Source organism: Neovison vison, chromosome 3, assembly GCF_020171115.1.
Source record: "Neovison vison isolate M4711 chromosome 3, ASM_NN_V1, whole genome shotgun sequence".
NCBI lineage: Eukaryota > Metazoa > Chordata > Mammalia > Carnivora > Mustelidae > Neogale > Neogale vison.
The window spans coordinates 98,467,038-98,493,041 of NC_058093.1; the positions used below are offsets into that span (position 1 = coordinate 98,467,038).

The 26,004-nt window shown below is 42.3% G+C and overlaps 1 protein-coding gene across 1 annotated transcript in view; it reads left to right on the forward strand.

Moving 5' to 3' along the window:
- NCKAP5 (NCK associated protein 5) overlaps positions 1–26,004 on the forward strand; it is a 962,745-nt gene that overhangs the window by 889,147 nt on the left and 47,594 nt on the right. The window contains 3 exon segments of the mRNA XM_044242595.1: positions 14,859–15,173; positions 18,155–18,291; positions 21,235–21,367. Coding sequence (XP_044098530.1) covers positions 14,859–15,173; positions 18,155–18,291; positions 21,235–21,367 — 585 coding nt within the window.

The window sequence follows — 26,004 nt, forward strand, 5'->3', positions numbered from 1 at the left end:
CCATCCCGACTGGGAGGCAGGTTAATGAGCCTGAGCTTTGGAGTCAGACCGGCACTATCAAGTAACTCTGTCTCCTCAGAGCTTTGCTTTCCTCCTCTGTTAAATGGGGATAATAGTTGCTACTAGCTGGGATAGTTGAAAGGATGAAGGAGAAAACAAAGCCCCTTGTGTGCTGCCTGATCTGGGATTAAAGAATAGCCCCAGTTGTGCTTCCTGGGAACTCCTAAAGACTCTTCCTTCCCAGCATTACGTTCAGATCCTCTAAGGAAAATCCAAGGTTATACCTGGGGAAAGCCCGTTTCCTCTGTTCAGCCATGTTCCTTCAGGATTGCGCTTTTGGATTTCAGTAAATCTTTATTGGCCTCCTGGGCATATAATACTTAGAACCTAGTATATTGTAGTATAATTTACATACAACATAATATACTCTTTCTAAGTATACTATTCCATGAGTTTTGATTTATGTATATAGTTATCTAGCCACTAATGTATATAGTTATCTAGTTATCAGCCACAATCAAGACATAAAACATCTTCTGGATTCCTGGCTGGCTCAATCAGAAAACCATGCGACTGTTGATCTCAGGGTCATGAGTTCAAGCCCCATATTGACTATAGTGATTACTTACTTACATAAATAAATAAATGCATTTTTAAAAAAATATGCAGAACATTTTCATCACCCCAGAATATTCTCTTACACTCCTTTATGTGAAATCACTCGTACCACTAGTCCCAGGCAATCACTGATTTGTTTCTATCACTATAGGTTTGCCTTTGCTAGAATTTTAATGTAAATGGAGTCAAATCATATAGTATTTGGAGTCTGTCTCTTTTAATTAATGTAAATTCTTTTGAGAAACATCCACATTATATGAGTTCTGTTTTTGTTTCTGTTTTTTTTTTGTTTTGTTTTTGTTGTTACCAATTGGTATTTCATTGTATAAATATACCATCATCTGTTTCTCTGTTCACTAGCCAGTGAACATGTTGGTCATTTCTAGTTTGAGCTATTATGCACAAAGCTGGTCTTAATATTAGTGTGGAGTCTTTAGGTGGACATATGTACTCTTTTCTCTTGGGCAAGGGTGTTATTCCTGGATCACATGATGAGTGTATGTTTAACTTCACAAGAAACTACCAAACTGTTTTCCAAAGTAGTTTTACCATTCTGTGATCCTATGACCAATGTAAGAGAGTTCGTCAGCATTTATTATTGTGGGTCTTTTCAGTTTTAGCCATATTTATGGGAGTGTAGTGATATCTCACTGTGATTTTAATTTGCAGCCCACTAATGACTGATGATGTTGAACATCCTTTCCTGTGTTTATATGACATCCACATATCTTCTTTGGTGACACAAGCATTCAAAATTTTGTTCAACTTTAAACTGAACTTTTTGTTTTGTTATTATTGAGTTATAAGAGTTATTTTTTATTATTTTTATTGTATTATATATTATATATCAAACTATTATATTAATTATATAATACATAATAAATAATATATTGTTATATTGTCATTTATACTTATTATTATCATTTTTTAAGATGTTACTTATTTATCTGACAAAGAGAGACACAGCAAGAGAGGGAACACAAGCAGGGAGGAGCAGAGGGAGAAGGAGAAACAGGTTTCCCGCCAAGCAGGGAGCCCAATGTGGGGTTCAGTCCCAGGACTCAGGGATCATGACCTGAGCCAAGGGCAGATGCTTAATGACTGAGCCACCCAGGCACCCCTATATTTATTATTATTATTATTATTAGATATACATTTGTTGTTTTCTTACAGCTTGTTGTTTGCCTTCTAATTTTCTTTTAGTGCCATTGAAGAGGAAGGTTTTTTTTATTTTAATCATCTGAGGTATCATTTTTTGTGTGTGGTTTTTGTTTTTGAGCTCTATTTAAGAAACTGTTGCTTAATCAAAGGTCACAGAGATAATCTCTGTTTTCTTGTAGACTTTTTACAATTTTAGTTCTTATGTTTAAGTCGGTGCATTAGTTATTGTATATAGTGTGAATAAAGGGGTGAGGTCTATTATTCTCATTAGGAATATTCAGTGTTTCTAGTACCTTTTGTCTAAACATTATCTTTGCCCCATTAAATTACCTTGTCATTTTTGACAAGTGACAATATATGTGTGAGTCTATTTCTGGAATGTCTGTTCTATTCCACTAAACTATATGCAAATCCTCATCCAATATCACATTCTCTTAATTATTATATAGCCAACTACAATTTAGGTAGTATCAGTCCTGACATTGTTTCACTTTTTTAAAAATGTTTGTACTTCCCAAATACTTGTAGAATCAGTTTGTTAATGTCTGTAAGAAAGACTGGTAGTGTTTTGATTAGGATTGCCTGGAATCTATAAGTCAGCTTGGAGAAAATTGAATAATATTGAATCTTCTGATCCGTGAATATATATAAAGTAGGTTTTTCATAGACAGCAATTAATTGCTTTTTTTTTAAATCAAATCTGACAAACTCAGACTACTAAGTGGCATGTTTAAGCCATTTACCTTTAGTGTAATTATCTAAATAGTTGGGTTTAAAATCTACCATCTTAATATGTAACTTTCTACTTGTCTCCTCTGTACTTCATATTTTTGCTTTTTCTTCCCTGCCTTTTGAATTATTTTTTATGATTCCCCTTTATCTCCACTTACAGAGTATCAGCTGTACTCCTTGGTGATTGATCTAATGTTTAAGTATAGTCTAATTGCCTCTTTAGCATTATCTATCTTAAATAATGTATCACAGATTACTTTCATATAACCTGTCCCATCCTTTATGCTATTGTTATATTTTATGTCTATATATGTTAGAAAGCTTGCAGTATGCTCTTGCATTTGCTTTGGTTATTTATCTCTTAAAAAGATTAAAAAATAGAAATATATTATATATTACAACCTATATTTACTACTTCTGATACTCTTTACATCCAAATGTCTACCTGATATTCATTTTTTATCTGCCTGTGAAAATACACTTAAAATTTCTTACACTAAAACCTCCTCTGGGAATACATTCTCTCAGCTCTTTTTTTTTTTTTTTTAAGATTTATTTATTTGAGAGAGAAAAAGCATGAGCAGAGGTGGGACAGAGAGTGAGAAACAGAATCCTCAAGTAGACTCCCCACTGTATGAGGAGCCTGTTGCCAAGCTTGGTCTCAGGCCCCTGAAAGCATGACCTAAGCTGGAATCAGTAGTTGGCCACTTAACCAACTGAGCCACCTCTGCACCTCTCTGCTCTTGCTGGTTTTAAAAGAATTTCTTTTTTCTTTGATTTTTAAAATAATTGAGAAGTTGATTAATTGAAATTAATTTCATAAGGTTCATAGGTATTTGTTTGTTTCCACTCAACACTTTAAAGATATTTATCTACTATCTTCTGGATTACGTAGTGCCTGACAAAGTCTGCTGTCAGTTTTATCATTGTTCTTCTATAAAGTATCTTTATTCTCAGTTGCTTTTAAGATTTGTTTTTATCATTGATGTTCAGCAACTTAATTATGATGTGCCTTGGTGAGTCTTCTCCATGTTGGTCCTGGTTGGAATTCAATGATTCTCTTAGAATTGGGGTTATAGTTTTTATCAAATATGGTACATTTTTGGTTATTCTGTCATGTAATTTTTCTTCTCTTTTTTTAATTCTGGGAGCTCCAGATACACATACTATTTCATATTGACTCCAAGGTCACTAATGCTCTGTTTATTCCTTTAAGTCTTTTTTCTCTGTATACTTTATTTTGGATCATTTATGTCCTTATGTGTTCAAATTCACTATTTTTTCCTGCTATATCTGACATCTCTGCTTTCCTGTTATCTGATATCACTGCTAATCTGTTCTTACTCCTATGTAGTGTATTTTTTCTATTTAAATAGGTTTTTTTCCTGTCTATAATTTTCATTTGGGTATTTTTATTATTCTCATATCTCTTAATGAAGTTCCAATTTTATTTTATATCTTTGTACTTATTTATAATATCTACAGTATTTTCTTAAAAATTTTGTTTATTTGAGACAGCGAGATCAAGAAAGAACATGAACTGGGGGAGAAGCAGATGGAGAGAGAGAGGCAGACTTCCTGCTGAGCAGGGAGCAGGGAGCAACTCAGTCCCAGGACCCTGAGATTATGACCTGAGCCAAAGGCTCAGACTGAACTCCCTATCTACAGTATTTTAAGGTTCTTTGTTATAGTTTTATTATCTCTCATTTCTTCTTCTGTTTCTATTGACTGATTTTTCTCCTGAAGATGGATCATATTTTCCTGATTTTTGTCTGCCTAGTTCTTTTTGAACAGAGATTATAAATTTTATGTTGTTGAGTACTGGATTTCAGTATTCCTATAAAAATTTTTAAACTTTGTTCTGGGGTGCTTTTAAGGTATATACAGATTAGTTTTATTTGTCAAAGCTTACTCTTAAGTTTTGTTCTGACAAGTCCAGGGAAGCCTTTATTCTAGGTATAACTTAGCCTCCTTACTGAGGTTTGACCTTTCTTAGAACTCTACCCTATAGTTCACATTTTAGAAAGCCTAGCCTCCCTGAATGGTGGAAACAAACTATTTTTAGCCTATGCGAACTCAAGAAATTACTTAACTTAGTCCTTCATAGTAATTATTTCTCAGACACCACTAATTTTACCCCCTGCATATTCAGATTAGTATATAGCCGAAAACTGTAAGTATACCTCTGCTATTATCTTTTCTTTCCAATATACAGCCCTGCAAATTCTAGCAACCTTGATACTCGTCTTATCCCACCCCACAAACACACATGCATATATTTATCTTTTCAATTCAATGGGATCTGCAGGCTCTGTGTTCCTTCTCTGTGTTGCAGTCTAGGAACTGTCATCAGAAGGGTGGCTGGGGAACTTTTAGGGCTCACCTCATTTGTTTCCCATGATTCTGAGGTCAAGTCCTATGCTGCCTACTGTCTAATATCTGAAAACAGTGTTTAACAGCATAAGTATAGTCCTGTTGCTGTTAATCCTTAATGGACAGAAGCAAAAATCTCTCTGTATTTTTACCTATATCCATATCCACTGGTCTGTTGGATTTCATTACTTCTTTATTATCTTCTTGTAAAGACAACCATGGAATATTGGTGAGTGAAGAGCAGCAGCTGAATTGGAAAGATAGGCTCACATCAACTTCAGCCTCCTCTTCACCCACATTTCAACTGCAGTCACATAAAAGAAAAATAAATGATCCTTAAATATTCACTTAAAATAGATTACCTTATAATAATTAAAATTCTGAACCAAGCAAGTAAGGCATGTTAGAGTGACTATTAAAATAAAAAAAAGTTTAGGAATATGAAGACTTGGGCTTTCTTCCTTTCTGCATGTAATTTAAAAAATCATTGAGAATGATTAAATATAGAGAGAAATGGAGAAAACACTATGAACTTTAAATTTTTATCTTTCTGTAGGCTTTCATTAAATATCTATTACTGCAGTAACATGAACAAAATAAAATAATTTGTAATTTTAGAGCATGTAAAAATTTAATATAAAAAAGTTAGGGTAATAATATGTATCATGTGTTATAAACACCCCTAATAAATTTTTATCGTGGCTAAATTGACACATCTGAATCTCCCCATGCTTCTCTGTTTTTATACACTTCTTGCCAAATCAGGGTGTTTTGAATCTCTTCCTGCAGCACCTTACCTCCAATTTATTTTCTTTCCCCCCTTCCCTCAGTTGCTTTATCAAAGCTGATGTTATCCAGGCAGGTGAAATGGAGAGAAGAGGCAGTAGTCCATACGATCCAGAAAGCCTGATATGGAGTAGAAAAGATTTAGAGAGACAAAATTACTCGTAATAGCTATTGATGTCTATCAGATTCACCAGATAATTGTTTAACTTATCACTTCCTTTTGGCAGGACAGATAGAGATGGAGTGGATGCATGAGAGAAGATAGATCATTGAATAGATACTAGGATAACCTTTGGGGACAGACATGCTGTACTTTCTCTAAGGGGAAATAATGACTTGCTAATTTGGGAATGTAATCTGAGAATGTTGTAAGTCTGTGAACAGAGGAGAATCAGTAAACATCATTTGTTTAGATCTTTAACATGCCTTTCATAAACACCAGCCCAAGGTATTTGAAAAGAAGGTGCAAACAGGTAGCCAAATGATAATTAGATTGGGAGGAAAAAGTTGAGAATAGAGTAATTTTGTCATGGATGGAGAATGAGCAAGGATAAGAGGAAACAAGACAGAGAGAGAAGTTGACATTTCTTCACATAGAAAAATGGTGATCAAAGATCAGGCTGGAACCATTGTGATTCAGCATTTTTATGGTACTCTAGGAAGTTTCGTTAATGAGAATACAATGTTGTATTTTGTCTTGTTGTTTAAGTTGGAAAAATATCAAAGTAAAGAGGACAAGATGACATATGGATAGGAAAGTAGTCAAGGGGTAGTCATTGCTTTGGCGGGGGTTGGGAGGGATTCTTGTATATGCTCATCATCAAGGACTTTGATCCAAAGTGACAACTCCCAAAATAGCTTTTAGGAGTCTGGGATCCAACTCTCTTCCTAGATCAGCTGACCAATTCAGACAAGTGCTGGCTGTTAAACCATACTGGCCTCATGGGTCTACTCTTCTGTATCACAGTAAACACTGCCTGCGAGTCTGGGCACTGTTTTACACAAGCAGCATGACATGAAGGGGTTATATGAGGATCTCAAGATTTTTTAGTCCTGAGGGATAAGAGAATATAGATCATTATTAACATTTGTAGAATCGTGAGGTGTTCAGAAAGTTGCATAATGTATCCCAAAATTCTAGACCAAGAGCCATCCTCAGCCTTAGAAGTTGTTTCAGAATGTTTCAGCATTGACAGGAAGAAACACATCTTACAGCAAACTTTCCCCCCTCAGGGATTTTACCAGCTGGATATGTAAATAAATTCACGAAGTATTTCTATGAATTCGTGGTCTACGTGGGCATTTGACGCGCATTTCTCACCTTTTCCAGTTTATATCCTTAAATCACATCGCAGCACAGTATTTTATGTGACGTAGTGTTAGATGGAGAGTGTTTGTTCACCAGATACCAACCCTGCGTAAGGTGGCACGTCTTTTATATTGGTTTAAGTAATGTGTCCTTCATCTTTACAAAGGAAATTCATGGTCTGGTTTTTCCCTTTAATTTTTTGTCATGTTAATTCCCTATGATTTTCACATATTCATTCTGTGTGTGGCAGTGCACCAGACCCCCAATATCCTTATCTTCCTTTATATCAAAGAGAGCACAGGGGACTGGAAAACAAATTTACATTCTTCGCTACACTTTTCAAGTCTCAGAAAGCTTAAATCCACTTGGAATTCAAAGGCTGGGTATTCTCATGCATTCCAAAGCCATCAAATTGAATTTACTCTTCCAGAAGGTCATCTTAATGCCACAGCCAAAGGTACCCAGTAGTTGTGAATAAATAGCCAATATAGTCATTTTTGACTACTTTGAGAAAGCCATGGGATAAACTTAGAATGTATAACCTACATGTAATTGATGTGGCTTTGGCAACAGGCTTGTTTTTTTTAGCTTGTTTCAGCCGTACAGATGAAGAGAAGGATGTGCAAATAAAGAGATCTGTTCTCCCATCTGTGGTTTAAGCTCCTGGTGCCAATACCACACATCGCTAAAAGATGTTTAGGAACCTGGAGAGAAGTCATACAAAGACTTATTTACATGACCACTTGCATTAGAAGAAAGCATACCACTTAGTAATATGGCACGGCCACTAAGCACCCATTCAAACACCCTTTCTGGCCGGTGAGTTGTATTGGGTCCTCCTTGCATTTTTTTGGCTGAGACTTGTAGATGTGATGAAAATGCTCAAAATTTAAAAAAAAAAAAAAGTTTGGAGTTTAAAATTTTCTCTTTTCCTAGGATTTATTAGTGTTGAAGAGGAAAAAAATAATAATCTGTGATGACTAAAGTAGTTTGTTTGAACCTGTAAGAGCGAGCAGATCATGGCACAGGAACGAGTACAACTTTTTAGGATAGATGAGCTCTACCTTTGCTAACTGAAAATCGTGGCTTCCTAATATGCACGTGTACCCTGAGAATGTAATAAGTCTGTGAGCAAAGGAACACCAGTCCACATCATTCATTTAGGCTTTTTAAAAAAGATTCTCAGGGTGCCAGCTCCAAAATAGAATTCTTGAGAATGGACTCCATCTTTTCTATGCATGAGGCAACTTGCCCCCAACTCTAAGTATTCGCAGTTGCTTATTGATGTTGACAATCAGCTCACCTCCAAAGAAATGGTTGCTGAAAGATAATTGCTTAGGAAATAACCACAAGGTCGTTGTTCGGTAAGACAGACCCAGGTGCTGCAGTAGAATACTAACCGTGCCGTTAGACATTTGGATTATGTTGGTTTCCACGCCATTGTATGTCCGGGGCCTTCACCTTTCCCTGACAACCCCTTGTGAAAACTCGTGGAGCTCCTGCTTTGTCACGGGCACTGTGCCAGGCTCACTACAGATGAGCTGCATTGTGCACGCTGAGACTATTTTTCGAACCCTGTTGTCACGCAGCCAGCAGGTAGCTGCACGGGTCTTCAAGCCTTGTCTTTCTGGCTCCGATGGCTGTTTTTTCACTTCCTTCTTCTGAGTACTCAGAGTAACTTGGAACTCAAGTCAGGTTTTCTCAAGCCTCTCCTATCCAATAATCTCTTTGGACAAATACATTAACCCTACCAGGAGTCTTGAGTTTACAAATTCAAGGGATCACGGATTTGCGCGATAGGATCTGTGAGGAAAAGTTGGAGACACACAGAAGAGAAGGCTGAGGGGAAAATAAGCAGCATTTTCGAAACACTCAAAAATCATTGCTAATTCAGATTCCACCAGCATGGAAATGTGTATTAACTGAAACAGTGCTGGAAATCAGCTTTTCCCTTTTTAGCTATTATTAAAGATAACAGTACTGTGTGAAGAAATAATATAAAACAAGTTTGGAACAATCCACTTGAGAGAACAAATTGTTTTAAAAGAGAGAAACTCATGTTTTGTGTAAACCCATGTAAGATGTTACCAAATAATCTCGTCTACTCACTACAGATCGTCCCTGGGAACTGGACTCTGTAAGAGCTTAGTTCTTCTACTCCTATGGGCACTGGCATTCAGTGGGGATGCCAGCACTCAGCACGACATCACCACATCGAGAATCCCTGAGGATGAGGGCCAGGATGATGGTGCCACTTTGGCGGCAGCTGCTGCTGCTTCTGCTTCTGCTTCTTCTTCTTCTACTTGTACTTCTAGACTTGAGACCTTCTGGCCAGTGATGCTTTGCAGGAAGCGGCTGGGCAGGGAGAATGAGAAAGACACCAAAACCCCATTCTAGGAGCTGTCCTTGTCTTGGTCACAGACCTTTGCTCTAAGGGCTTGGAAGTATTAAGAAATTGGCCTTTAAAATATTCAATAATTCTGAATGATCTTATCCCTCTGGCTATCTGAATTAATGAAGTCTGACCGTCTGTGAAAAATAGCTCTACAGAAGAAGGAAGTCAGCTATTTTTGTTGCCAGAGTCAAAACAAAAGGCAGCAGATTGGGGTTTCAAAAGGGAAGCATCATATTCACTTTAATTTTTTAAAGATTTTATTTACTTATTTGACAGAGAGAGAGATCACAAGTAGGCAGAGAGGCAGGCAGAGAGAGAGGAGGAAGCAGACTCCCCACCAAGGAGAGAGCCTGATGCGGGGCTTGATCCCAGGACCCTGGGATCATGACCTGAGCGCAGAGGCTTTAACCCTCTGAGCCACTCAGGCGCCCCTCATATTCACTTTAATTTCAGGAAGCATTTTCTAAAGACTAGAGCTGTTTTTTCTCCACCTGTGCTTTTCAATACATATGGTGAGAACTATGTGTCAGGCACCGTGCTGAGCCCTGGTGATGGAGAGTAAATCAGTTACTCAATCAGCCCAGAGTTATTACTAGCTCTCTCAGCACATAATCACTGTAATGTTGAAAAAAGACAATATAGAATCAGGAATGGACTTATATGAGAATGTTGAGGAGATAAATAAAATCCATTCTGCCCCCAGGATGCCTACAGTCTAATAACATTTGTTTAGAGAATTGTGCTGTTTTCTGAATGATAGCCATGTGCCTATTCCAGGCATCATACTATGTTTATTAGGTGCTGTGTTTTTAGTCCTCAAGCACCCCCATGATGAAAGCTATATGATCTAATTTTCAGATGAGGAAACTAAAAGCACCTGCCAAGATACCTGGTGCAGGGAACATAAGGTGCTAGTTCTCGTTGGTGAATTGAGTGAGGATTTTATACTCTGCACCCTAAGTTAAGAGTAGACATATCCCCATTGGAAATGTTTCTCCAGAACTCCTTCCTCCACCATCCCATGCAGAACCTCACCCTTTTTGGCTACTCACCCCACACCTGGGCTGCTCGTCTCCCTCTTAGGCCCAGTAACTTCAAGCTTCAATGCCAGACAATATTCCTAATCCAAGCACTTTGAGATTTTTCCCAAAAAAGGAGGGCATAGAAATTTCTGTATCAGCTGCTACGAGACGATAAAGATGTCCATCTCCTTGCCTGCTGGAGATCTGCAAAGTGATGCATTTGAGGTTTGAGTAAAAGATCCTGAGTCTATCCCAACAAGTAAGAGATTCCCTGCCATTCTGTTGCTGATGGTGCTGAGATGTGGAGCCATCAGCTCTCAAGTAGCCAGTATTTTCCTCAGTGAGCTATATATTTTCTATGTGTGCTATGACTTTAAGAGGTCTGGGAAGCACCACTCTGAGTCATCCCATGAACCGTCTAGGGCTTGTCAGTGCCAATAAGTGAGAGAACTTAACCTTGAGAGAGTGAGAGAGAGAGAGAAGGCAAATGGGACAATGAGAAGTAGGTAGGAGGACTGACCAGGGTCAGAGATGTGATCGATGACCTTGGAAGAATGAAACCTGCTGGTCCATCCAGAGACCCAACCCTTGAACTCATTAGAAAGGCCCTGTTGGCAGCTGTTCTCACACCCACAAACGTGAACTTATACTTGTCAAGATCAAGACTGTCAGCTCATTCGAGATGCAAGGTCAGCTTGCTGCTTTGAACTCTGTTCCCATCACAGCCATTTAATTACTTTGTGGATTCTTATAATTCTCTAAAGGGGGACAAAAAGCTGGCTTCAAAAGTACAGTACCTAACATTTTTTTCAGGTTACAATATTTTTACGAACTGTGAGAAACTTACAGCACCTTAAAGAAACTATATAAAGAAGGTGTCAGCATTTTCAATATAAACTCCATTTCCAAAGGTTTTTGCATTCTGGAGAAATTTGCCTGAGGGTGAAACTTGGCATATGGGGCCCGAGTCCCGGACTGTCTACATCTCATTTCATAGGTACTTACAAATGAGTTCTTCAAATTCACTACATTTGGCACCTGTAATTTTTAGAAATAAAAAATGACTTTAATAGCAGGTGGTTTGTGAGTTTAGTGTCAAACACACAGTTCTCAGAGAATCTGAGAATACCAGAAGTCCTGTTTTACAGATTCTGCTATGATAATATTAGAAAAGGAAAGGAGGGAAGGAAAATAATTTAAGGGGACAGAAACCGGAAAATGTTGGTATTTTCAGAAGGGTATACCATACCTAGCCTGTCTTTATCATTTTTCCTACCCCAGACCTCTTCCTTGCCCTATTCTCTGCGCTGCTTCATAGACTAAGCCAGCACTTACAGGGCTTTGGGGGCTGGGGCTTTCTCCCCGTAAAAATCACTGAAAAGGCAGCCAAGGATCTCCTTCTGCTTTTTTGAGTCTTCATTGGAGGGAATTGGATTCAGTGCTCTCTGAGCCATCAAATATTTGGTGGGTGGGGGAGGGGGGATGCGTTTTTAGGCAAAGCCGGAAAAACTGTCCTTGGAGGCAATGCCTGTTGCCTAGTCCAGAGAGCTGCGATTAATGCCAGAGAAACCTTGGCATGACATCTATGGATACAACTGAAGAAGGCAGAGGGAAGCATTACTGAGCAATCATGGTCCTCAGAAAACATGCCCATCAGGATGTACAGGCACCCTGCATGGGGCAACGGCCATGTAAATGCAGGGAAAGTTAAGAGTAGACTCACACCTTGGGATGGGGAACATGGGAGCCAGCTAGATTTCAGGAGTCTGCTCTGATACCAGAGAAGCTGAGCACCTTGCCTAGGAGCGGGGGAGGGGGGGGGACTGGGGGGATCCTATGAGCTTTGTGCTCACAAGGTGGCCTTGTAACTGAGTGGAGCCCCCTTCTGGATTTATCTGTACTTTGGGGAAGAAGGATCAAGATAGCTTGATGGTTGAAAGCCTGATCTTTGTAGTTACACCTGACTGGATTCAAATTCAAGCTCTTTCTCTATAGCACGTGACTTTGGGCAAGTTACTTAACCCTTTGGGGCTAGGATTCCTCACTTGTGGATGGTAATGATAGTTCTTACCTTATAAGGTCGCAAAAGTGATGACGTGATGCCAAATAGGAGTGAGGTCCTAATGGCTGCAGTAAGCAGGCAAACTTAATGATTTGTGTCCACAAAAGGGAAAGATCTCCCGTGTCTCATCCTGCCGAACACGCTTTAGGTCGGGGCTATGCAATCCTGAAGGGGCTGGGAGTAAGTTGTCATGGGAGGCAGCCCGGGGCACGCGGGGACTAACACAGCTCAGCTGTTACAGCCTGTGAGTCCACTTCCTGTTGCCCAGCCCTGGGTCGGTTCTGAGGAAGACCCACTTGCTTGTGTGAGACCGAAGAAGTTCAGCCTCTTTGAGTTGCTCCAAGTACAACACAGGGACATGCTAACTCTGAGGGTTTTTTATTTCTAGGCAAAAAGGAAGAAAAGACCTTGAGTTCTGAATAGCAGGGTCTTTCCTTTCGAACTCATCTGGCAATGCCTCCCCAGGCAAACAGCTGCTCCTTTCTCAAAAAGGCCCTTCTGTAACAATCAGGCCCCCTTCACTGAGGAGGAAATGAATAGAGAAGACAATGAACAATCTTTGAAGCTGGTTGAGAGTAAAGCTGGCCAGGTGGAGGCCTTGAAATGAATGGGGCTGAGGCTTAGCCCTACTGATTGTGAAAAAGAAAAGCCCGCCCCTGGCTGTCGCCATATGAATCTGTGCTCCGGCAGTCCCTGACCAGTGTCTGAGGTCCCATGGTGTATGAGGCTGCTCAATGAGAGAGGGTATCTTCATCTTCCCAATAAACACCTCTTTGAAAATAGAAGCTTCTTCTTTGATAGGGACTTTGTCTTCCAAGTGCCTCTAAAACCAGCACCAAACCTGAAACCTGTAACAGGTCTATCCACAGCCCTACCCCCCACCCCAATTTTTTTTTTTTTTTTTACCTTAGTGTTAGGAAATTCCCAGAGCTGTACTATTCACTTGCAGCAAAGAGGTTTTGCGGAAGAGGGTAGGGAATGGACAGGTTCTGGAATTCTGGTGCTAATTGCCCAATGGGATTGTGTACCAAATGGGATTGTGTTAAGAAGGCACTTGTGGATAAACTATCCACCTACCAGGTACCAGCTAATATCTGATAAATAAGTTAAACATTTTGAATATGTCACTCTTCATTATTTAACCCTTTCAGCTATCTTTCACAGGATGTTCTGTAGCATTCTAAATTCTAGAGATTGGATGGTGAAGAGATTTGTATCCTCACAGCTGCCTCAAGGAATCTGAGAGCTCCAGAGCTTAAGAATCCTGTGTCGGGGTCCGTACAGTAGTTATTGGCAGTTCCCACTTTGGAAGATGTTCCATAAAAGCACCACTAAAATGTTAGCTGTTGAGCATCTCAATGCAAAGAGTATGCCATATTCTGTTATATCTGCCACCATGACCAATAGGGTACTAAGTGTTTCTTAAGTCTTAGAACTGTAAGATTATTAAGAATGTTTTATTCTAGAATTATCATATAAATAGGAGACTTTGGGAGTGATGAGCAGAAGTAGGAAGTTGTCTCATCGGCTTGGATCAACCATTTCAGAAATCAAATACGCAATCATTTTTGCCAATATTGTATTTCTGCCTGTATATAAAGTTTCTTAACGATGAGACACATCAGAAAATGTTACACACATGCAGTGAAATCAACTTGATTCATTTTAGGGAATAATAGTTTCAGGGATCTCTGGAAGTGACAAGAAATCCAACAGGTACTGATGAGTTGTGTTACTGGGTGAAGTAAGGGGGTAAGAGAGGCAGTGACTCTGTAGTCTTCTCAAGAAATTGACTTCAAATGGCAGTTGAGTCAGATGAAGCCCACGTGATACAGTGGTAATATCATGGGTAAGGTACCTTTCGCAATGACCTTTAGAGCATGTGCACTACTTGCCCTCACAGTTAAATTGAGAGGACAGACACTGAGTTAGCTGTCAGGTGGATGATAATTCATGTAAGAGATGCATAATTACCTCTGTGAGGACATCACTTCAATGTGTTATGTGTGCTCATTACTCATCGTATTTTGGTTAATAAATTTCACCTAATTTGTTGAAGTCATAGGATTTCCAATTGAAATAAAGGTGACCAAAAATCATTTTTGGTCTCTAATGATTTTTTTTTTTCTGTGATAACTCTAGTCAGCCATCCAGGGTGTAAGTACATGTGAGTCTAAATGCCAGTAATGGCTGGCTGTCTTCCCTCATATTATGTGAAGGGAATATTTCCGTGTTCAACTAAACGTCAGTGTGATGCCACTCACTTCAAACTTACTACACCATTAGAAGAATTTCTTCCTTTTAGATATCCCCCTTCCTCCAGATCAGAGACTAATGCTCACGATCCTTTTATCCTTGTACGTGAGCCTTCTCTAATCCTCACTATGTTATTCTGTCTAGAATCCAACTGCCTGATGAGGACGCTGGACAGTGGGATTGGAACCTTCCCACTCCCAGACTCGGGAAATCGCTCCACAGGGCGGTACCTGTGCCACCCAGACTTCCCAGAGGACACCGAGCCCATCCTGTCTCTCCAGCCAGCACTCTGTGCCGCTTCTTCCATCAGAGCTCAAACCCTTGAACGAGAAGTGCCTTCCTCTGCAGACAGCCAGGCCTCTGCAGATAATGCCATTGTTCATTCCACATCCGACCCCATCATGACCGCCAGGGCCATACGGCCTCTTGAGAGTCACCTCCCCAAACCAGCTTCCTCAGGTAAACCGCCTTCGACCTTCCAAATCAGACTGTTTCCACACCGAAATAATGCACTTGCTGACAAAAAATGGAAAACAGGCAGCAGGAAAGTTTTCCACCAGGAGGTCAGTCAGTGACTTCTACCCAATGGGAATGTGGGTGTGTGAAAATCTCTGTAGGTCCTCAAACAAAAAGTAAAAAGACACGTGTTAAACATTATAGGCTCTTAGTATTACAGCACGGGATATACACACATGGAAAGGAAACAAGCACCTAAGCATAGGTATATGGAAATATAAACTGATGGGGGGGGGGAAGGCCCACACAACATACACATAGGAGTTTCTCTTTTAAAACCTAACTCTGAATATAGACAAGTTTAGGCCCGAGACATAAATTTAGCGGAATTGTTGTTTGCCCTCTAACCAGAAATGTATGTCTTCTGACATATTCCTGTCCTGCTCAAATATATTTATATGTTGATCTATAAAAAAACTTCGTTTGATATATCAGGGGTAGTTTGTGCATTAAATGCAATAGAGTAGAATGAGCCTCCCGCTGAGAGGCATCCCCCCCCCCTTCGTCACGGTCAATTGGAACAAGCTTCCATGATTCAAGATAGGACCAGGCTAAGGGTCAGAGTTTTTTCATTGTTCCCTCAGGATTAAAAATATTTATTGCAGTGCAGGATGATACTAAATAATTTTTAACTTGCATGGCTGATGTTGCATTTCTGACATGCATAAGCATCTGAAGTAGAACTCTAAAGACTCTCTTTTATGATTTGATAACTAGCAAGGAGCCACAAGTAGAAATTATCCTGTCGGCTTTTGAGAAATTAGAAAAGAAGACTTTTAATTAAATATCTTCGAATAAATGTGATTGAGCTATTCTCATGGCTGAGTTCTTCCTACAATACCAACTACCATGAATGTTTCATCACCAACTTCAGCTCATTCCGAGCCAAGGCTACATTTCGGAGGGCTGCAGTGCATATTATTTTTTAAATAAACGCATTGTTAATTAATGACACAGCCTCTAGAGATTCAGGGGCGAAATCTTAGTTATAGATTATGTGCTCCATGCTTGAATAGTCACATGTGTGACCTCAATTCAGCGGCGGGCTGCCGAGTAGACTTCATGATTAAACACTGTCATTATAACAAATTGAATAGAAACCACAAGCCTTGAATTGCTTCATAAGAAGGGGATTGGAAGGAGATTGTTCTGATCTTGCTGCTAATACACACCGTGATGGTTTTTGGAGGTTTGTGTCTTAATTAAATTGTCATGAAGAGTTGTAAAAAAAGAAGAAGAAGAAGAAGAAGAGAAGAAGAAGAAGAAAAAAAGTATATGCAGAGAGTGAGGTTAACAGAGCCACAGGCTATTACTGGAGTCCCCACCCCGCAGCTGCCTTTCTACCAAATGAGAGCGTCACTGTGGTCCAAACGCGGGCCCGCCTTTCCAAGGCTGCTCTTTTCTCTGTGGCTCTGGGCGACTCACTTGAAAAATCGGGGAATGGAGGACTGGCTGGAACAAAAGGAAAGTGAGGTTATTCCCGCTGAGAGGAGTCCCTTCCTGTCTCATGCGTGCCTTTCCCTTGGTTTTTCGCTTTCCCCCATAATGGAAAATAGAAGGAACTGTGCAAGTCTCACAGTGCTGACGAAAATTCAGTGACTTCACTCCTCCTCAGGAGCAAAATGCTGTGGAGAGGCTGTGGCACAGCACGTCCTGTTGGTAATCACTGAGGATGGAGCATAATAACAGCGGTTCTCCTTTCGGGCCTGAGGAGAGAATTCACTCTGCAGGTTAATCTACTATTCAGGGTAATGGGGGAACTTGCTTTAATCATTCCCTGCTAATGACACCCTCGCTACTCAACGTGGGATGCATAGGCTAGCAGCATCGGGATCGCCCCCCGGAGCTTTCCAGAAATGCGGAACCTCAGACCGTTGCTCTAGACCTCCTCATTCAGACACCGCAACTTAACAAAAGCTCAGCTGAAGTGTAGGCACGTAAAAGCTTGAGAGTCTTGCCGCGCGAGGTCTTTCAGAACAGAGTTGCCCAGGGCACATTCCGAGCGCACTGGGAATGACCGTCATGGGTATTCTAGGAAAATAAGGGTTCCCTGCCCAAGTATGTTTGAGAAGGGCTGCTGCTGCTGCTGCTTCGTCGTCGCTGTCGTCTTCTTCTTCTTCTTCTTTCCCTTTATTATCAGAAGTTAAGCTCAAAAGAAGCATGGGAGAAAGGTCTGCCTTTTTTTTTTTTTTAAAGATTTTATTTATTTAACAGAGAGAGATCACAAGTAGGCAGAGAGGCAGGCAGAGAGAGGAAGGGAAGCAGGCTCTGAGCTGAGCAGAGAGCCCGACGCGGGGCTCGATCCCAGGGCCCTGGGATCATGACCTGAGCTGAAGGCAGAGGCTTAGCCCACTGAGCCACCCAGGTTCCCCCAAAAGGTCTGCTTTTGAAATCAGACAACCTAACATTCTCAGAATACCCTTATAGTCTAAATAGGAATCCTTAAAAAAAAAAAAAAAGATCTGGAAAAGACTTTTATCTCTAAATTTATAGTAGTATCTTCAACCTAGGGCATATTATTCAGGGCTTCTAGTTTAAGTCGTTTCTTTGGACGTCGTGACAATGTTTCAGTAGTGGAATGGAGGCTCTGAGAAGTACTCCCAAAAGGAAACCTGTTTATTATTTGATGATCAACACTATTTGAGGAGGAATGGGTGTTTCTCAAAGGGTTTGCCCGCTGACCCCTTCGTAACATGAAAAGTCTGTCAGCGTTGTGTGGAAAAGTTTGCCTTCAGCTCTCCAAGATGGACATCCTCGATAGATATCCCTAGCTATGCAGTGTGGATGTTTTGGTTAACACAGACTTACAGAATGTTGAGGTACCCAGCTCTGACTGTATTTGGACCTTTTTTATTAATGCTGAATGTCTCTTGTAAAGAGTTGAAGGAAGCAGATTGTGATTTCATGTATATTTTCTCATTTAGGAAAAGTCAATTCCCAAAAGCAGAATGAAGCAGAGCCAAGGCCTCAAACCTGCTCGTCATTTGAATATACCGAAAACACCATTACAAGCGAGCAGCTTCCAGACTGGGGGGGTGAAGGCCCCACGGCTGAGACCCAGGTAAGGGAGTGTTGCCCTGATGGTGAAAAATGACTTCCTTAAACCCTTCAATGACAGATTCAATTTTTGATCAAATTTGTCATTGGGTCAGTGAATAAAAACTAAGGCCCAAGGCTCACCTTCTTCCTTGCATTGTTAAGGAACACCATGGGCTATTGGGAGGACTTGAAATGCTTCCACAGATCTGCCCCTAGGTTCTTGAGGCATGGAAGCTCTGCCCAGATTAGATGTTACACAGTGGGCACTCCCTTTCCCAAGCCATGAGAGCATCACTGAGAATGATATAATGACACTTTTTCATGACCTTATCCTTACTTGAACCTTCACCTCTTTCCTGTGAGACAGGTAAAAAGGAGGTATAATTATACCCCAGAGTAGTCAAATGACTTGCCAGTGTCCGTGAGACCTGTGTCTCTTCAGCTTCTACCATTTTTGCTGGGAGATCTTCCTCCACCCTGAGATGGCACACATAGGCCTCCTGACGTGTGATTGGACCTAGGAAGTTGCTCACAGTTCAGGGTTATTTCTATCGTCCCTCAGGGCTACGTGGTATTCCCTTCTGAGCTTCCTCCTCTTTACCCCTTCCAGCTGGTTACCTGGGCCATATTCACCCTGTTCACTATTTCTCAACTTGTCCTAGGTGGGCCCCTTCAGGCTCTTTGTTGGTACCCGGCGGTGAGAAGGGTGGGAAGAACAACATATGGATCAATTACCAGAGCTTCCCCGCCCTTCCTTAACTCTTCCTTAACTCTTCTCACTCCTGCTGTTTTTGTCTGCCAGTCCTGGCATTAGGAGCCCCCCTTGCTCTTCCTAGTAGAGTTTCTTTCAACTATGATGAAAACTACCCAGATCAGCCCACATCTTGGGTCCCCCACAACCAATGGGGCCAAACCTTCTTTCAGCATTTGTACCTCAGTATGGACTCATGGACAAGTAGGCAAAGAAATTCTCGGGGCCCATAGCCTCAATTTACAGCAGAGAAAACAACTCCAGAGAGATGTTAGACCATATTCAGGGTCGAGTCGGGACTAGAACTTGGCCCTCCCCCTCAGACTAGAATTCCATGTCTGACACTCAGAATGGCAAACTCTTCAAGGCAGGAGCCTAGGAGGCAAAGAGTAAAACAGTGTAGTCTATCATGCTTTAGTTTAGACAAAAAGTGTTAAAGCAGTGGTTCCCAAACATGAGTGGGCATCAGAACCACACGGAGGCTCCACATCCATTCAGGCCATGTCTGACTTGGTACTGATGAGTTGAAGTCCAAATATTTCTAACAAATTCCCAGGTGGTGCCGATGCTGCTGGGCCATGGAAAATACTTTGAGAAGCCCTGTTCTAAGAACTCTGTGCTCGCTTTGGGAACCGGAGAGTTGAGAAAACCCTAAAGACACCCAGAGTTCAGTGGGGGAAATCGTTCAAAAACAACAGGTAGTGACAATGGCAAAGGGGTTCAGGCAAATCCAAGAAAGTAAACATAATAATAATAACAAAAACAACAGCAGGCCAGGTGAGAGCCTTCCTGCTACATGTGATGGCAGACACTCCTCACCCAGCATACCTGCCCAGCAGCACAGACACCTCTCTGGGGTTCTCTCCCTCATCACCCTGCCCAGTTCTGCCCACTGGAAAGTTCGTTCTGATTTGAGAGAGTCACCGCTGTGAATTGGAACTTAGAAACCTGCTTTGTGGACTGCCAGGGGGAGAAAGTTGGAAGCAAGAGTTAGCTTATAATTCTAGCACCCAGCACAGGGCCTGGTTCCATTAGGGTTTGTTGAATGGAGGGATGAAGAGATTCAGCTCATCCTATTGCAGAAAGTGTTACTGGAGCCGTACTAGAGCTCTAAGATGTGGGGCTCCCCTAGCACCCCAGCCTAGAGGCTTGTCATCCTCCATGAATATCATCCTTGCTGGACTATCAATATCCCACATATTGAGCCCCGTACCTCCAGAGCCTCTCCCTCCTCCTAGCAGAGAATAGGCACTCCATAAACATCTGTTGAATGGGTGAATGAATGAGTCAATGAAAAAAGGAACAAAGGAATGAGTAGTTGCTTATACTTACAACTCCAGATGAGGGGATTTACATCCTAAAGTGTGTTTTTATGATTTCCAACCGAATGACACCCTCCCAAACAGACTTTAGAAACTTTAAAAGACTGGAACTGTCTGGGATGGGTGGGGAATAACCGGTTCTAACAGGGCAGCCTGCAGACCTAAAAGACATTCTTTTGTAATTCTGTATACCAAACTGCCATTCTGATTCTGTGCACAAAGGGAGATACTCTTTATACAGCATCGACCACCTCGGCAATTGCTGACAGAGCCTTATCAGCCACACCAGTGACAACTCAAGGGTCAGGCTGTGTGTACCGTGAGCAAGAGCGGAGACTGGGTCCTTCAACCGGTCAACCTCCAGTGGATGTGAGGAGTATATAGGGTTAGGAGTAGCATACTTTCCTAAAGGCTCCTGTCCTTTCAAGGGATAGAAGGAAATCATAAATTAGGCAAGCATTCATTCTTTTGTTCTCAAGGCTGATTTTTTTTCCCCATACCCTCTGATTCTTGAAAGCCAGTGATGAGATCAGTTAAGCAAATAAGCCATTAAGCTTGGAACAGCAGCTCATAATAGGCACTTGAGAAAAATAAGACCCCTCTAAAGAAGTAAGTGTACAAAATGCAGAGCGGGTAGCTATGACGACTTTCCTGGGCCTGGGACTATGGCGGAGTAGTCAAGGGCTTCGTTACCGCAGCCCTGCGCCTGCAGCTCCAGTCAGTGGACAGACAGGAAAGGCAGAGCTGTTCTTGGGGGTGGGGCAGTGGAATGGAATTCTGCGCACACGGCGACTCCGTCACAGCCCATCTGAACCGGGTCCCATCCTCACAGGATCTTCTGCCACATTCGACTTGCGTGAATAATCTTAACGGTCTCGTATTACTTATTTAGGACAAGGTACCCAGAATGTGTGCGTACTCTGCCAGTGCTGGCAGTGCTAGTGACAGTGACCTGGACTATGGAGATAATGGTTTTGGAGCTGGAAGGGACAAGTTAGTGAAAGCAATGAAGAGCGCCACCCAAGGTAACTTGCGGGAGCACCGGGTCTTCCGGGGCTCCTCTGTCTCCCGGAAGCCGCTGATTGCGTCTTTCGCTGTACTCTGCCTCCGCCCCTACCCTTGATTTTACATCTGAGCCCCACATCTCTCCTGAGATCTAATTTTCTGGTATGTTCAGAAGATTGTCTATGTGCATCAATTTGTTTTCTGGTATAATCTTCATGACATTTCAGTGCCGTCTGTAAGGATTTTATTTCCAAATCTGGCATCTCCCAAAAAGTCTCCAATTGAGTTATCTGAGTAATGAAGGAACGACTAGAAAGATAACTTTGTTCTTAATTACATCCTCTGGCAAGTTAAATCGTCCAGTGAGCCATGGATGGAGTCTTCCAGGCTTTTTGCTAATATCATGCTGTGTAGCTCTGCACCTGTGAGCCGGACTGTTATGATCAGGTCTGTTTATGAAGCTCAAACTCGCTCACTGTATTTTCTTTTTGAATCAGAATTGGCAGCAGAAGAACTGTCATCCCAAGGCATTTAAAAATGTGTATATTCAGATGGCTTTTCCTTACAGCTGTAGGAGGACAGATGAACCCCTAATTCAGAGTGGGATCTGGGGTCCACTTTCCTTCTTATCTACACTGGATTGTCAGAAATATTTCAGTGATGCAGTGGAGAATCATTTTGTTCATGCTCATCAGCTTTTTTTCAAATACTAATTTAGCAATTATATGATGAAAACATGATTTTGTTGTTTGTTTGTTTTTTAAACAAGACTGATAAATTGCTGTAGGGAAACCCTAGCAACCATGTGTGTTTACAGTTTTCCAAGAGTCTTGGCATTGGGACATATGGGGGTAAGAACAGCCATTAACCTGAGCCTCCACCTGGCTCCTTGCTTTCTACAAGTTACCAGAGAAGAAGGACCAATGGTAAAATGATACAAAGGCTTACCAAGAAAAAAGTGATAAAATACCCCTGGCTTTGCAGTTAGGTTGGTGTCCACATTGGCTCTCTGTCTGGTTGTGGCAAAGAAGGTGGAAAAGGAGGTCTTAATCAGGGACCGCCCAGTGAAGACACCTAGGGACTGTTGGTCCAGTTCTTCCCTTGAACTTATCGTGGGTCCACAGTGACTAATTTCACCTCATTAACCTTCAGCTGCTTCAGCCAAGAATGATTTCCAGGGCTCCTTCCAGCTCTAAAACTCCATTTATTTATTGAACAAATATTTATGGCAGGCCTCCTCTGGGCCAGTTTTCCAGCAGTGAGTAACTAGACAAAATTTCCTGCTGGAGAGTAGACAACAGATATGATTAACTAGTAAATGTCTATCATTTGTTGAAAAGAGATGAGTGCTGTGGAGAAAACAAAGTGAAGAGGGGTAGGGTACCTAGGGGAGGGCAGGACTGCTGGTGAGAGGGGCAGGGTTCACATTTTAAAAAGCGATCTGAACAAGTCTCACTGAGAAGGTGGTGTTCGAGATTGGAAGGAAGAAAGGAGGAGAGGGAATGAACCGGGAGGCCATCTGGGGGAAGAGCATACTCAGCAGAGGGAAGAGCTAATGTGGAAGCCTGGAGGCAGGGGCAGCAGGAGGCCAGTGTGGCTGTCCCGAGAGCAGTTTGGAAGGGGAAGGGCTGATGAGGTCAGACAAGTAAAAGGAGCTAGAGCTCATAAGGGCTTACTTGCCATTCCAAAGACTTTGCTAGACATGCATGGGAGCTTTCGGATGACTTTGAGCAAAGAAGCAGCATAACCTAAGATGTTCCCAAAGGATTTTTCTGGCTACCAGCTGGTGAAGGCTGAAGGAGCAACATCACCTCAGGGGCTATAATTAGTATTAGTCACTCGTGCAAGAGATGTTTAGTGGCTGGGGCAGGGTGGCCTTGGTGAAAGGAGTGAGCGCCACTGGCCGGTACTGGAGCCACAAGATACACATGGCCCATAAGCACTTGAACTATGGCTAGTATGGCAAGAAGCAGAATTTTTAGATTTAATTTTCGCTGCTTTCTTAAGAGTTTCTCACCACATGCGGCACATACAACACAGAGTGAGAATGGGCAGATTCCAGATCTAATTAAAAAGACAACACAGGGGCGCCTGGGTGGCTCAGTGGGTTAAGCCGCTGCCTTCGGCTCAGGTCATGATCTCAGGGTCCTGGGATCGAGTCCCGCATCGGGCTCTCTGCTCAGCAGGGAGCCTGCTTCCTCCTTTCTCTCTCTCTCTCTGCCTGCCTCTTTGCCTACTTGTGATCTCTGTCAAATAAATAAATAAAATCTTAAAAAAAAAAAAAAAAGACAACACAATTATTGATAGATTAGAGGGTGGGGGTAGAGGAAATAGCAGGGTCTAGGATGGCTTCAATGTTCGGGTCCTGGAAGGGACAACTCTCTGCTGACTGAAATGGGGAAGGCTGAGGTTGGAGCTGGGTAGGGTTGGGGATGGGGGCGGGGGAATCTTGCACATGCTCCGTGCTAGCTGCCTGTGGAGCAGGTGGAGATGTTGAGTAGGCATGTGCTATGGGCGTCTGGAGCTCAGCTGATCAGGTCTGGTCTGGAAATGTAACTTTGAGTGTCTGCATATACAGGGTCCAGGTGAAGTCAGGAGTGGAGGGAGTGTTGATAGAGGGAGAATCCCATCCTCCCAAGTTTACAGGTCAGGGAGAAAAGAGGGAGATTACACAGGAGGAAAGCCAGGGGAGCGTGGTGTCTTAGGAGGTAGGTGAAGAAAGATGTCGGGAGTGAAGGGGGAATTCCATGATTCCGTATGTGGCTCATGACTCAAAAGAGGGATAAAATCTTCATCTTCAGTTGTCTGTCTCTACCTCTGGCAGTGGGTTTCCAGTGAGGGGTGGAAGGAAGGAAGTGGGAGAGGGGAGGAGGAATGGTCCAATGGCAATTTGAAAACATCTTGAAAAAGGAAGTAAGACAAATTGTGCCAATGAACAAGTGCTGGAATATGAAAAACTTACCTTGGGGTTCACTTTTTTTTTTAATATTTTATTTATTTATCCGACAGAGAGAGTGAGAGAGCACAAGCAGGGGGAGCAGTAGAAGGGGAGAGAGAAGCAGGCTCCTGGCCAAACAGGGAGCCCAATGCAGGACTCAATCCCAGGGCTTTGGGACCATGACCCAAGCAGAAAGCAGATGCTTAACCATTTGAGCCACCCAGGCACCCCTAGAGTTCACATTTTAACATTGCTTTGTTAAAGTGAGTCCTGCAAAACAATCAGGAATAAACATTAGGGGACACCTAGGGAACCTGGTGAAGAGTGAACTTGTTCCTTTAACTTTTCTTTCTGCCCTTTTGGCAAATGGCAGTGAATCTTAGCCTGGGTCATTTTCTCAATATACTCCTTTTGTTCATCCTATTCCCTTGAACCAGAGCAAATCCTTATTTGAGAGGAGGGGCTTCTTCCATTCTGTTGCCCTAGCCTCAGGGTGAACGGTGCTTCTTTGGATAAGAAGCCAAGGCTAGGTAGACTAACTCCAGAAGCATCCCACCAGCAAAAAGATGCTTTTCCTCCAGCCAGGCACCTGCCCTCTGCTTTTAATAGTGAATTTGTTGCCAGAGCTCTGTCATCCACACACGCTGACTGAGCCGGCGGCAGCTCAGCCCCGGCTGATGACAGAGCGGCCAGGAAGAAAGAACATGTGCAGACAGCCAGCATGGCTGTGGGCACCTACTGGCTTCCAACAAGCCCTAGGAAGGGGCAGGTAGGGTTGACTCACCACCAGGAACTTTTTAAATGCTGACAAATTGGATCCGAAAAGAAATAAAAATGATTCAGAGAAAAACAGTACAAGGAGTATGTGTCCTGGTTGTGTAGTTGAGATGTCCTTCCCTGCCAGTCACCATTTTGCCTGGCTTTCACCACGTGAACCTGTGAAAGTGGTCTTCCCCCCAGCCCACCCCCTCCTGCCCCCATACCCTATAACATGATTTTATAATAGAGGTCCCCAACCTACAGAATGGAATCGCTGGTTGAGCTGGAAGCCTTATGTGGATGTTCTCCAAGATAGTTGTCCTTTCTCAAACACGCCCTCTCTCCCTGACCCCTTGAAATTTCCCGCAGGTAGAGAGGGGCAGTTGACAGTGGCAATCCGTCTCTCTGTGGCTTGTAGGAAAAGCTCAGTCAGGGATCTCTGCCTGTCACCACATGCCCTCCCCACCAGCCCCCAGCCCCCAGGCCACTGCTCAGTCATTAGCCACTTGACCTGCTAATCACAGCAGGTCCAGGGAGCGGGGGTGGGAGGAGGCTTTCCTTTCAGACACAGTGTCCTGTGACCCCACATTCCCTGGTTTCTCCTGCCCACTTGCTTCTTTGAATCACACTGAATGTGGCCATAGAAACCTACTTTCTAAAACCCTGCCTACAGGCTCATCAAACGCTAAAGTAAATACATGTCTTTTCTTTCAAGGTTAGTTTCTTTAGTTTAATTTTGAAATATGTTCGAAAAGTCTAGGTTGTTAGCAGCGAGCGGCAGGGGCAGGATTTAGGAGCTGGGTAGGTGGCCCAGCGGGTGAGGTTTCAGACAGAAGTTATTTTGTGGCTTTGTTTCCACAGAGCTGCCCACTCTCATTTGCCACGCTGGGCATAACAAACATTCCCACCTCTTTCCTGTGGGCAGGGCCTTGGACAAGGCGTGAGCAAGGGACCCAGTGG